The sequence below is a fragment of the Xiphophorus maculatus genome, chromosome 9 (assembly GCF_002775205.1).
Source record: "Xiphophorus maculatus strain JP 163 A chromosome 9, X_maculatus-5.0-male, whole genome shotgun sequence".
Classification (NCBI taxonomy): Eukaryota; Metazoa; Chordata; class Actinopteri; order Cyprinodontiformes; family Poeciliidae; genus Xiphophorus; species Xiphophorus maculatus.
Window position 1 is genome coordinate 15,212,664 of NC_036451.1, and position 13,867 is coordinate 15,226,530.

The 13,867-nt window shown below is 37.6% G+C and overlaps 1 protein-coding gene across 2 annotated transcripts in view; it reads right to left on the bottom strand.

The window, feature by feature from the left end:
* cep350 (centrosomal protein 350) overlaps positions 1-13,289 on the bottom strand; it is a 36,868-nt gene extending 23,579 nt beyond the window's left edge. For both annotated transcript variants that reach the window (XM_023339105.1, XM_023339104.1), the window contains exons 1-12: positions 12,922-13,289; positions 10,793-10,881; positions 10,655-10,698; positions 10,449-10,557; positions 10,195-10,360; positions 8,547-9,139; positions 8,306-8,419; positions 7,492-7,611; positions 5,075-5,194; positions 1,864-2,597; positions 1,644-1,762; positions 61-1,073 (exon numbers count right to left, since the gene is read on the bottom strand). In XM_023339105.1, the coding sequence (XP_023194873.1) occupies positions 61-1,073; positions 1,644-1,762; positions 1,864-2,597; positions 5,075-5,194; positions 7,492-7,611; positions 8,306-8,419; positions 8,547-9,139; positions 10,195-10,360; positions 10,449-10,557; positions 10,655-10,698; positions 10,793-10,868 (3,208 nt within the window). In that variant the 5' untranslated portion in view covers positions 10,869-10,881; positions 12,922-13,289. The remainder of the gene's footprint in view (positions 1-60; positions 1,074-1,643; positions 1,763-1,863; positions 2,598-5,074; positions 5,195-7,491; positions 7,612-8,305; positions 8,420-8,546; positions 9,140-10,194; positions 10,361-10,448; positions 10,558-10,654; positions 10,699-10,792; positions 10,882-12,921) is intronic.
* Positions 13,290-13,867: the final 578 nt, after the last annotated feature.

The following is a 13,867-nucleotide window of genomic DNA, read 5'->3' on the forward strand; positions in this document are numbered from 1 at the left end:
ATAAACTGGATTTTACAGTAGAATCATCCTACAACGGAAACCACTGATGGATGAATTTACCTTTAACATGGCCTTGCACATTTTTTGTGAAAATATTGATTACGCTCAGAGGACTTCCTTTGTTCAGCTCTTCCCATGGTGCTTTGCTGCCATTAAGTTGTGTAAAGGGCGGGCTGAGGGCTGTATACTGTGCTGCCTCCCTCTGGAACTCAAACAGACGCTTGTTATGACTTCTTTTACCTGCGCTGTAGTCCTCAGCCTCCAAGTAATCTAAATTACACCCATGGTTACTGGTGTAGTGAGGAGGACTTCCATCTTCCTCAGAAAAACTTCCTTCACTAAGAAGAGGACCCTCACTAATGGAACCAGCACTTGAATCGTGGAGATCAGTCTGATACGGATACACCAGATTCTCCGGTTTTTTTGTTTTTATTCTTTGTACTAGTTTTTCTGTTCTCTCTTCCATGTCCAAGTCACCAAAAATCCTCCTATCTTCTTGGGTGTAAGTGTTTAAAGTTAACCCATTTACACCAGGAGAACCAGTATGTGGATTTGTCACACTGGTGTGTGTCTTTTCATTTAAGTCGTGCGGATTCCCTGCTCCTGGAAGAACTATGCCAGTATATGAAGTATTAGCTGCATTTTTGAACGCTTTCTGTGCCCTAAAGGAGAAGTCGCTATTTTCTGTAGCATGAGCAACGGTTCCTGTCCAGTGATCAACATCAAGGCTAGAGGTTCTGGGTTGCAAAACGGTATCAACATCCATGGAAGTTGCTGCACCATAGTTGATCCCTTGTCCTGCAAACCTTCGGGCCTCCGTTTCGATACGGTTTGAGAGGGATGTGGCCTTTGCCTTCAGGGCTTCAATACGAGACATTCTGGTCGGGGACAGGAGGTGAGGCGCTGCAGCCGGCTGTTCAGTGTACTTTCTGTTACTAGAGGCTAATGCTGCCTCCAGCCTTAAAAGCTGAGAGAGAAGATGTTCATTAGAAGCTACTTGTACACTGCTGGTGGGTTGAAAAGCTGGATTCAGATGATCAGGCTGAAGCACAGAGGTAAACCCAAGATCATTCCTGCGAGAGATTAGAAAAGAAAGATGGCTCACAAATAATCAGAACAAAAATAAGTGAATCAAACATAACGAAAGAACACCAGTTCAAACAAATACATTACGACTATTGCTCAATACAAAAATATCTTAAAGTAGAACAAAAATATGTACAGTTTTACCAGAGTTTGGGCAGTTTTCTTTTATCAGTATATCTTTCTCTATATCCATACATGTGATATTATTATTTAGTGAAAATAAAATGACTAAAAATTGTTTTTAAATTACATAACAGAAACAGTCAGTCAATAATTTGTGTTCTTTCATGCACCGATTACAGGAGACTGCACATACTGTTTTCTTTTTCCTTTGATATTAAAAATATTTGTGTTTTAGTCGTTAACCAAAAAAAGCCCTGTCTGTTCAAGTCAATGGTTGATTTTTCTGGGTAGAATACCGCATCACCAGATAAGATATAGAAACTTTGACCTTTGAGTCTTATTTGTGGCTAATTTTATGTCTGAGGCGTTTCTTACTCTACAATGTAAAGGAAGTTCCCACTCAGACTAGCAAACATTTTGCAGCATGTCAGTACCTGAATAATGGCAGTGGCGGCTGCTCATTTAAAGACTTGTCACTGCTTGAGGGGCTTTGTGAAACCCCGATTCTTTTGTTTTCTTTGTCCGACTCTCCTGAAGGCTGGTACATGGGTCTCTGGAAAATAATTATTGTTAGTCACATTTTCACAATTTTTTGTCCTCAAATTAGCTTTGAAACATAAAAAAGAGAAGCTTTCTTATCTGAAAGCCTAATACCATCTGAATGAAAGGTGTAGAATGTTGCTCAGGTGTTGTCTCGCTGAATCGGGCATCCTCCAGAAGCAGTCTGGTGTAGGTCTCCTGCAGTCGCTTTTGAACAGGACCCACAACTGCCTCAGAGGAAAGGGTCGCAGTTCTAACTACTTCTTTTTGTTTCTTGTACAGCTCCTGCAATCTCTGACTTCTTTTTGCTGTCTCCTCTTTTTCTGCTCTCTTCTCTTCTGCCTGTCGCCTCTTTCTCTCCTCTTGTTGTTGTGCAATGTATTGGCGAACTGTATCTGCGTCATAGTGCCGCTTCTTGACACTTTTGCTTGTTTTGTCAGTATTGTCAGGCTGGCATGTGGTGGGGCTAGCACTCCGGCAGACCCTGGACCTGGTGTTCGCCACTCCTGTAGATCCCCAAGCAGAGACTGGTGCCCTCGTCCGAGAACCTGACCCTCCTCTTCCTCTTCTACTACCACTGACACCCCGGGATCTTTTATGAGCACGCTCTTCTATTTCAGCTGATTTGCAATCCAGCTGAAGGTCATCAAGAATCCCCTGGATGTCTACTGACAAAACATCTGTCTTCACTCCCCGTGGCATCTTGTTCTGAGCTGAAGAAGAGGGACTGTATGAGGCTGTAGGGCGGCTGCCCATTTGCTCCTGAAAAGCACTGCGAGACCTGTCTGTGCTGTTTGGCCGAGAGCGTCTCCTCTGTTCTGAATGTGGGTCTGAGTGGTGATGGGAAGCTGGTGAAAAATATGAGGAAAAAAAGAAAGGGGTCAGATGTGTAAATGAACAGTGCACAAATTTTCATGTCAGTACATTAACATCCAGAATGATAAACCTACCACAAAAGCAAACAGAATACTGTTTAAATCAGTTTAGTTCTGAGTTTGAATTCAAATATGGGATTAAAAAGTTAGAAGAAAACTTTATTTATTGCTTAGAAATTGAAAATTATTGAAATTTAAACAGTGTTTGATGAAATCTGCGTGGCCTCTATACCTGAGGTCTGAGTACACATCCTATTAGAGTTACGCTCAGTCTCCTTTTGCAGTCACTTTACATTTTATAACTCAGACAAAGCAATGATGTTACTTAGTCACACATTTTTGTCTTGCTTTAAAAATTTCAGTAGTCAAGCTCCTAGTAATGGTATTTTTGTTCACCTTTTACTTTTTCATCTTTTGATAACAGAAACTTCAATATAAATAATAAGTAAAACTTGTACATAAAAACACATAATTTCAAAAGTAGATAATGATTAAATCCCATTGAATGCTCAAACAAATGACTAAATTAAAAAAAAAAAAAAAGATCTGAACAGTAGCACAGATCCAGAAAGGATCAACATAATGAATGAGGCATGGCCAGAGGGTTAACAGGAGCGACTTTAATCTAGGCCAAATTGAACATTCCCATGGACCATCTAATCCAGATAGATTTTTTTAGAGCATGTTTGTGAAGAGCTTTACTGGATTTCACACACACTAGATGGCACATGCACTTGGGCAGTCAATAAATATCAATCCATGTATTGTTGTGCATTCAACTTGACAAGCCAGTCAATCTGTATTTGTTCCGGTCAGTGGCACGCACTGCAGACATATTCAAAATAAAATGGAAGGCAGAAGCTTAGAGTGTGTGAATGCAACACTAACACCGAGTCAGACCTGAAACAGCTCTGGATTTTTTGCTCATGTCATTTTGGCTTATTTTGGTGAAAACCAATGCAAAACCTACATAATTTAGTGTAAGTTAATTTCAAAATGTATGTTTAACATAATAAATAATAATATAAAAAGCAAGTTCCCAATTTAATAAACAATTGTCAACAGTTAAAGCCTTCTCAACCTAAATAGGTTGCAACCAAGAAAAAAGAAAAGTAACAAAAAATATAGAGAAAATAAATTAACTGGCTGGAATCAACTCATGTACGGCTTGGTCAACCCTGACTGGGTTTATACAGATTAGTGAAAGCACCACAGCTGGTGGATATTGTTACAGAGTGAAAAAGATTCTTAATTGTCTACTTTTATTATTAGTGAGGTGCTCACAGAGATAAGAGACAACAGTAAGGCTGAGGAGCTAAGGAAGTACGGCTAAGTGGGTCTGTTCTAACCTTTAAAGATCTGTTATGGAATCATCTGGAATATGAGAAACTTCTGAACTAAGATGAGAAAGCAATACTGTTAATATGAGATACTATTGCAAAAATTATTAGCTTAATTTTCATATCTTATCTTGCTTTAACATTACATGATGTCCCTATCATATTCGGTGCCATCCAGCATCTCAGCCACTAAAAATAAATATTGGCTGTGAGTATTAAGGGTAGTTAGCCTGTCCAGAGGGTCAAATCAATTGGCAGGGTATGAATGGGTGACACCAGAAATATAGTATCCTTATAAATATGGTATCCAAGTAGTCATTTGTCATTGCAATGACGACTTCAATTCGATGTGTCAAGCAGTCCTGGTAGAGCGTATAATGCCAAATGCCAACTTCTTGGTTTAAAATAGTAAAACCCTGTGTTGCAGCATGTCTTCTCCCATATATAACTCCATTCTTAAAATAAGAAATAATGATTGGAAAAAAAATTATATATTCACAAAAAACATAAGTCGTCTCATGTTATAGTAGCCCTCAAAGAGAAATCTGAGCTGACCTAAAGTATTAAGAGGTCAACGCTTTACCAAGAACAGGGAAAGTTCTGTTTTAAAATACTTAAAGGCATCTGTACTAAAAGGAGGAATAAACTGAGGGCTAACCCAGGGCCCTACGGGGAAAAATGTGACAGAATTTATGACATAAGCACTCGTGCCCAATGCACTCCAAAGTATCTGTATCTGTACTGCAGTGTTTTAATTATCTCAGCCAGTTTGATGCACGACTTTTGACAAGATTGCACTTAACAAAATAGAATTTTACTGATATTTAGATGCAATATGCATGGGAACATTTTTAAAAACAATTACAGCTAGCTAGTTTATTCACAAGGTTTATAAAATACTTAAGCAATAAACCTTCTACCTTTTAGTACAATTAACACAAACATTATTGCTAAGGCCAACAGGAGTTGGATCGTGAAAGAAATTCTGAATTGTTGAAACCACATATACTGTCTGATGTTTGCCTGTAACCACTTCAAACAGCATCTCATGACAGAACATTATGTGCTGGTATGTATAGCGGGTTAACAGTTCATGTTCCTGAGCCCCACCTGTTCGGGTCTGTCTGCCAGCTGGATGAGAACTGTGCTCTTCACTGGGTAGCTTTGGAGCAGGACCTAGTACCATCTTTACCAGTTTTTGGCCCTCACGCCATGATGCAGGACTAATCACTGCAAAAGGAACAACAGACACAGTTCAGATGGGAGTGCTGAAAATGGCATCACGATAAAGCAGAATGACATAGGTAAAGGGAAACATGAGTGTATAGTTCTATGAAGATCTTTAGCATTTAGGGTAAAGTGGCTAGAAAAAAACTAAAATAAAACAAAGTTTTTCTTTTATTTTTTTATGTAGAAATTAGATTTGTTAGGTTGCCTTGTTGACAACCTAACACCTTTGTCCTGTCTAAAAGGACTTCCTTTTGACAAGGTTCACCTGCTCTGACAGATGACTCAATGCATTGCAATGTCTTGTGCACAAAATATTCAGAACAGTTCCAAGTATTCTACATCAAATAACCAAGCAGCTGTTTGAGCCGAGTTGATGAGCCAAGTGAACCTGGCCACAGATCGCAGATGTCTATTTATAGTAGCGTCCCAACATGAATCACAGACCAGTCAGACTTGAGGGACTGCACACATATTTCTGAGCAATCTGTTGGATTTCTTCAAAAGATAACTGTCAGTTTCGTACTAACATATGTTTATAATTACAAACACAGCAAAGTAACTTTGGTAATAATTTCACTTACTTGAACTTTATGTGGCTAGATTTAACTTGGACCTGACTATTCTTGCTTTAGAACTCCCTTACATGATGTGCTCTGTGTACATCATGTACACAGAGCATGAGCATCTGTGTAGCTGCCAAACAAATAGTGAAACTGAGGTGAATAGAAAGACAAGGAATCCCCAAACACGGCGTAGATGACAAGAACACAGAAGAGATTGTTCACAGCAGGTTTTTACAAACATGACAGCACACTATGCACCCTAACTGCCTGGTCTAACAACATAGGAGAAAAAAAAAAAAAATCAGATTTCTTCCTCTTGAGTGAGACCTTTACAACCAGTAGAAACCAGTTAGATTTCTAGCAGTCTTTGCTCTTTTCTGATATAATGAAAATAAGGGGATTTTAAATCACAAATAATCCAATTTTGTCAAACACACACATTAAACATCAACAGAAGTTGAAATAAGGAGCCAGAATATTGTATGTAATCTATTTCCAACAACCGTCTGTCTTATTTCCAGCCATGCAGAGGCAGCTGGTGTTTAACCAACAAAGATTTAAAGATTTTCTTTTTTTAATCCTTTAAATGTGAAGCTGTATTCTGAAATGTTCATGTCAATTTGCAAAATCCTCTAGTCTGACAAAAGCTACTCAAGGGAAGCACTTTACTCATGGATTCCAAAATTTTAAGTGTTAACAGCAGGGGAAACAAAAATAATGAAAGCAGCACAAAGAAGAACAAAAACTGATGAAGATGGTAAATAATCACATGTACCCACATAAAATGTTTTGTTGGATCCGGTGGTACATGGCTGAAGCCTGGTTGTGTCTTTGTGTCTCTTGTTGGTTTTAAAGCACATTAATGCATAATAGAAAACAAATCTATGGGGATTAGGGTCATAACTCTGGATCAGTAGAGCAGTATCCCTGGTTAAAATAATGCAGTGCTTGGAAAACTGAATGTAAGACAAATCTAGGTCAGCAGCATAGACCTCAGAGCCCATCGTTTAATCTATGAACTCATCTGATGCGTGTTTCACATTCATGTCCTCAAAAGGGTGAAGTGCAGAGCAGACTGAGGGATAGCTTTTACCCCGACACAACCAGGATAGTTGAAGACTAAAATAACACACTATCAAGTCAATTCAAAAAATACTTTATTGATCCCAAAGGAAAATTAAATATTGTTATAGCTCATTAATTCACAGAGTTGTAAAAGGTCAATGCCCTGAGGTATATACTCAAATAGCTGAGTATATTTCAGTATATACTCAAATATACTGTGCATCTATGTAACAGATGCACAGCCACACTATCTCTGTGCATCTGTTATATAGATCCCTCTGATTCCTCCATTTAAAGGGTTTTATCGTTTGTTTGTCCATGTTAACATACTGATTTGATCTTTAAGCTTGTTTTTATTTTTGCTTCCTAAAATTGTTAATACTTTCCCTAAAGGTATTTCAAAAGCACGCAGACCACTTCTATGTAAAGTGCAAACTGGCACTCCATGTTTTTAAAAGTTGGCATGTGGCAGGACTCATTTTATAGACATTAATGGAAGTCTGTTTTGGATTCAGCAAAAGTTCACCTAAAATGTTTCTAACAAAAAATGAATGCCAGAAAGAAGAGAAGCATAAAGCAGAAGTCTGGTGGCTTTCCATTTTTCATCATAATTAAATGTAGATTCAGCACTGTGTTAGCCTACATACTGAACAGTAAAAAGAACTATACCTGGTTTAAAATTCTGCTCAGATACCAGGGCAACTTTTTGGACCTTCCTGACTGGTTTGGATGGCCTCTTCTCCTTGGACCGTTCTGTTCTCTGATGCTGATGCCTGAATTTGCTGCTCTCTATACAGAAAGGACAAATAAAGAAAATACCCAACTGACTGAATAAAACAGAATTTCTTATTTTGCATACTATTTGTGTACAAAAAACGCCACAACATTTCCAGCTAGGCAAAATCAGATAACTTGTACTAAGGTATAGTAAGGTTATTTAAAAAAAAAAGACAACATTTCCAAAGTCACAAACATTTCTAGTAACCCTGATCCGATAATTTAAAAGCCTTTAACTGAATGAGATGTTAATGAAACCACTGAGGAGGGAAGTTTTCTTTGCCTGTATGGTGCACAGAATAACTTGTGCTGTTCTGCATGTAAGCAAGCTAAGAAATATTTGGCTATTAAGAATGTGAAAACAAAAGCAGATTGTGTAAATACCATGATGACACAGTAAAATAATGGTATTTTGACATAAGATTCAGATTCTCATGCCATCTTGTGCCTGTTCTGACACTTATATTTTTTGATTTATAAAACTCTAACATTCAGAGGCGTTTTAAAATTAAGAAAATCCTATGCAATCATTGATTTAGTAGATGTATTCATCTCAAATATATATAAAAAAAACACAGAATCTTAATCAAAACACAAAAACAACAAAGTTGCAAACCTGTCCAGTTAGTCAAGGCTAAGTTTTTGGGGTCTTGACCGTTATAGTTAGGTAAACTAAATCACTGAGTGGCCTTGTAAATATATTTACCAGAAAATTGGTGTGATATGTCTCTGTAAACTTTTCTGTTGACGTTATGGAATTCCTCCTCTTTCCAAACTTTACCATCAGGAGTTTTGACCTTTGTCTCTGCACTGTTGAAACCTGTGGATTAAAAAAAGAAATACATGGCAAAACTTTACTTGTTACTAAAAAGTACAAACATTATTCTAATGTAGGCAGTCAAAACATAAAAGCTTAAGGAATGAGAAAAATGCATTTATTAAAATACCTTTGTATATAGGCGCTGGCGGTGCTGCTGTGACTTTCCGTATCTTTGCTGCTGGCATGCTGCTTGAACCAACATTGTCACCCTCAACAAACGCAACAATGGGCTTTTCAAGACAACTCTTAGACTTTTCCTTGTCTGCTGTCTCCTCTAAATGTTGCCTCTGTCGTCGAATGCGCTCCTTTAGTTTTTCTAATTTATCATCTGGCTGATGTCGTCTCAGGTTTTCCAACCGTTGGGTAACTGAGCCCGGACTTGAGGAAGGAGTGCTCTCCCCTTGGCGTGAAGAGCTGGGCGTCCGAGCAAAACTCTTTGATTCACGACTATCCATGACAAGTTGTGCTTTGTGCTCTGTCTTCAGGCTGTCCAAGACCGGCTGGTCATTGAGGTAGCGCACCTCAGCACTCTCCAGTGCAGAGGATCGTATGCTGTCCAAGTCCCCGTCAGTCTGCTTGTCCCTGGTGTCTCTCTGGTAGATCAGCTGGCTGGGCAGAGGATCTGAGCTAGGCAGAGAGGATGTGTATGAAGACCCTGGCACGGACTGCAGATTGTAGGCCTCCAGCTGAGAAAAGGGATGTGAAGGCGGGGTGGCCTCTCTGGACGTACACCAGATTACATGGGATCAAGAAGAGAAACAAGATTTAGTTTTAATTTACAGCTCAGTGAACTTACAAATGAAACAGAGTTTGAAATTATTTCAGTGTGTAGGAGAGAATCTCAGCACTTAAAATATGCAGGAATAAAATTTAATTTGAAAAAACATCAAATTTAAACTGTCAGAGTTTTGTGAAAGAAAATACATTTCCCATTGAACACTGAAGATTAAGGCCATGAATGTCCTTGAGAACTCAATAAAAAACCTTTACAAGTTATCAGAGTTTGCTTCATCTTATATTTGAAAATAGTTAATCACACAAAAATGCTTTTCACATACAGAGTCACCCAATCACATGAACCATTTTCCAAATGTACCCTATTTTTTCACATCCAAATAAAACATCAGCTGATTAATAGGTTTGGCTACATTGCTACAGGCATCTACTTAAGATCTGTTTTACTTTGCACAAGTTACGTAACATTTGGCAAGTGAATCATTACCGGTAAGTTCAACTTAGAATGAGCTGTATGCTTTATTGCTGTTACACTTCACTGACATACAGCTTTACTTTTCTCCATCAGTCAAAACTAATGGAGTTTTGTAATTAAGCAAGTTGTTGTAATTACCTTGCTGTTAACTACAGCAAGTTCCCTGTTAACTTGCTGTAGTAAACAGGGAAACGATGTTTTCAAACAGCATACTTCATTGACAAGAGGGAGTGCTCAAACTTCATGTTTAGCTATAGCTTTTAAAAGTTGTGTGGCACAAATGTTCTGCAGGTGTGTAGATTTAAAACATCAATCCTTTAGTACAGGTGCCCCCTGAATCGACAGGAGGGTACTGAAAATGTCTGGCATGAATAAATGTACTGCTGCTTTCCTAGTTTGAAAATATGTCACATTTACTAAAGTCATTTTCACCACCATTAAACTTAAAGTCAATGTGAAACCAGGGGAAACTATTAAGATATTTGACATTAGTCAACACCAAACTCAAATACAGCAATGTAACAGTAATTCAGCCAATAATTGTTGTTAAATCCCTTTAGCTTACCTGTATGAGGCCAGAGGTTCTCTGAACTCCACATTGCTGTTCTTTCGTACATTGCTGTCCTGAGTGGCGTTTCTCAAAGGGCTGCGTGAGCTGCTCTTCGCTGGACTCTGCTGATTTCCACCTCTGGGTTTTGAAGTCCCTCTAGATTCATCACCTTGTTGCCCATCTATCACGAAAAAAAGTTGGAACAAGTAATCACAACTCTAAAAACCACATGTGTCAGAATGCAGCTGATACATTTTGAAGTAACTCACCCCTGCTGCGAGATGAACTTGATGTTTTCTTCTTGGGGGAGATGGGGATGGAGTCCAGAAGAGCAGCAGTTCCTGGAGTGGCCTCCAAGCGATTTTCTATATGCCGCAGCTACAAAATAGAAGCAGGTAGAAAACACTGTAGTCCAAGGAAACAGCGACACTTAATGAATAAATGACAAACAAATATCACTGTCATGTTTACTTACAGCAGCTTTGGATTGGGCCAAAGTTTTCCATGCAGTTGTCAGCTCTGAAAAACATTTTTTTTAAATCCCAATGACAAACAGATCAAATATTACTGTAGAACTACTAACATAAATTACATTTACAATTCCCGAACACACCTGTGCCAATATTGTGATCAGTAAGCAGTTGAGCAGATCTTGTATGGGGTACTTCAGTCCTCCTGCTGCTCCTCATCTCTCCCACTCACCTGCAGTCAATAGTAACACTTTTTAAAAAGTTACAAATTCAATTTATTTAGTAGATTTGATTAAAATTTTTTTGAAAAAAAAAAAACAGTAACTGAAATCATGACACAATAGACAAAATATACATGCTTGGCTTCAAGACAAACAGCCTTATAAACTCTTTACAAAATAAAGTCAAATAAAACAACGAAAAACACAAAATAAAAATAAAAAAAATTAAAATAAAAAAGAGCACTCCCAGTGGATGAAAGCAAGCATCAGCAAAGCTGTGCTTACTGAAAACACCTGAACAGCTGGGTCAGATGACCAGTCCAACCCAAGTACTGTTTTAATCACATAATAGATACCTATTACTTAGCTCTAATTAGGGAACCTCTTTTACATAAAATAATGACAATATTGTGTTGACAAATTTGTAAATATAATCCTTCCCCGTCACAACTCTCTAATAAAGTTACTACATGTTAGTTTATTGTGAATCCATTAAACTACCCAGAGTCATGTGATTTCTTTTATAAGTCATGCCTTTTACTCATACCAATCAAGTGACACAGCCAAGAGGTGAAACCAGTGGAAGAAAAACAACTACTTTTTGTCTCTGCAACAGCTTTTTCTTTTACGATGTGGGATATGACCAAACAAAAACCAATAGGTACATTCACTAGAACTGAAGTACTCATGTTCCTTGAAATATTAAAACTGACCAACACTGACTCATTTTGGCAAAGATATGAACTGAAAGTGCATACGTCTGCATTGTCTAACACTTCTTGTTGAGCAACTAAAACAACCATCCTGGTTGCTTCAAGAATAAATGCAGTAAATTTTTTTCTTAGAGTTAGATAACAATTACTATGAAATGGTAAATGTCTATGACTTCATCAAACGTCTAGAGTTTCTTTTAGAAGAAGTCTTGTATGCGATGTCAACTTGTCCGACCATTTACAGCTTATTAAGTAGACAAAGTGAATAAAGGAGGTGAATCCTTTAAATGCATAGGCAGAAGGGAAATACAAGTTCTGTATTTTATTAAAACCTTTTACACATGCTACACATTCTATTAATGTGGTGGAAATTCAGGGTGTCTGTGTCAAATGTAAACCACTCTTCTCCTAACTGTTACAACTAAGGCCAAACATAGTAACGTATATGTATTACTTTCAGTGTAATACACGAGGCAACACCAACACTTTAATCCACAAGACTATCTTTAACAACTCCAATCTACTGCTTTGTTTGATACAACTGAATGTTGTGTCAAATGATGTACTATTTTTTTAAATAATATTTCATATGCTAATACACTGTGGCAAACCGTTATGAGAAATATGCAACTCAGTCCAAGCAATAGTTATAGCTCTCACATTTGGATAGACATGAACATAGAGAAAACTGTTGCAATCTAACTGCAAACCACAAATGGCATAATATGCAAAACACAACTTCACCCAAGCCTATGAAGAGGAACTACAGGTTGGGGTTTCCTTTTTACAGGAAGAGTAACCATTGTTTTCATTTTAATGTTAATAACTATTACTGTGCACCTATAAAATCAACAGAAAATTAATTCACAACATGGTACACTTATTTCACTTAATTCAAATGTATTTAGCAAAACACAAACAGCTAAAACATGTGAATTGCTCGTTACATTAAAAACTGCCCATTTTAAAACAACATTAAAAGCTAAACTTAGTGGGGAAAATGCTTCTTGATTTAATCTACAGGTCAGTATCTAAAATTTATTAAGGGAATAGTTAAGAACTAACAAAGAGTCGGGTTTGAATACATTGTCATTTAAACAGATTCACTTTCAGCAATTCTTTCTTTTAAAAATGCATTCGAGATGTTCTAATAAATTGCTGCACGTATGAAAAACTAAGACAAAACGGTAACTACTGCTCAGCTGGCTGCGGACTTCAATTGGCATAAATTCAATCCAGGCAATAGTCGGTGCCGCAAACTCGAAAGAGTTTCGCTAGGTGGCAGGAAAATCATTAACATAGCCTAGCAACTTATTTGTCAACACTTAAAACACATACCTTTAGGAGGACGACCCGGTGTGTCTAATTGTCCACATTTACGCCGATGAACTCATAATACGAAACTCCTAAAATCTCCACAGTTCTCTTTTGGTTTCCTCTAGCGATCTGTCTGCTACCGTTAGCGTTAGCCAGCTAACGTTAGCTAGTCAACTAGCCAAAAGCTACACCAACTAAACTATCAACTTTTTCAAGCGACATATATCCATTATTTCAACTTTCTTTAGAAAAAGCCATCGTATCCAAAGCAGCTGTGGAGTTTCCTTAAAGAAATATGCCGTCTTGTCTTTCAGAGGTCGCCTTTCCCGGGTTACTATGTTGATGTTTTTCAACGGTGAAACTAGTATCCAGGACGGGTAGGTAACCGACACCGAAATAGCGCGATAGTTGGCCTGCGTCATTTGTGACACTCCCCTTCTGCAAACACGAAATTAGCAGCAAAGTTTGGTCAGGTTTCTCAGTTAGTTTAGTTGGTTAGTTATATTTTTTAAATATTTTATTAGATAACTTTAATAATTGTTTTTATTATAAAATTTTTCAGATATTTTTTTTAGTAATTTGCGTAGATAAATTTATTAAAGCGCGTGATCTACACATTTACGGTTTAGTTGAAATGACACAAGTGTGAAAGAAGCTATAAGATTGGTAAAACACTAATGTAAAACACATTTACCCCACGCTCATGAGCAACAACGTAAGAACGAACTTTTAGGCTTTACTACCCTCTTGTGGTCACAATTAGTATTGCATAGAAAAATACCACAGATGTGTGGACACATAGAAGCCTGCACGGCATTAGTTTGTTTGTTTCCTGACAATCATCGCATTAGCTAGAATCTGGTTAATTTATGCAGTTTTCAACGCAACAGTTTCCTTTTTTATTTTCCCATTGATCCGAACGTAGTTATTTACATAGCTTAGATTAGTCTTAATGGATATAAATGTG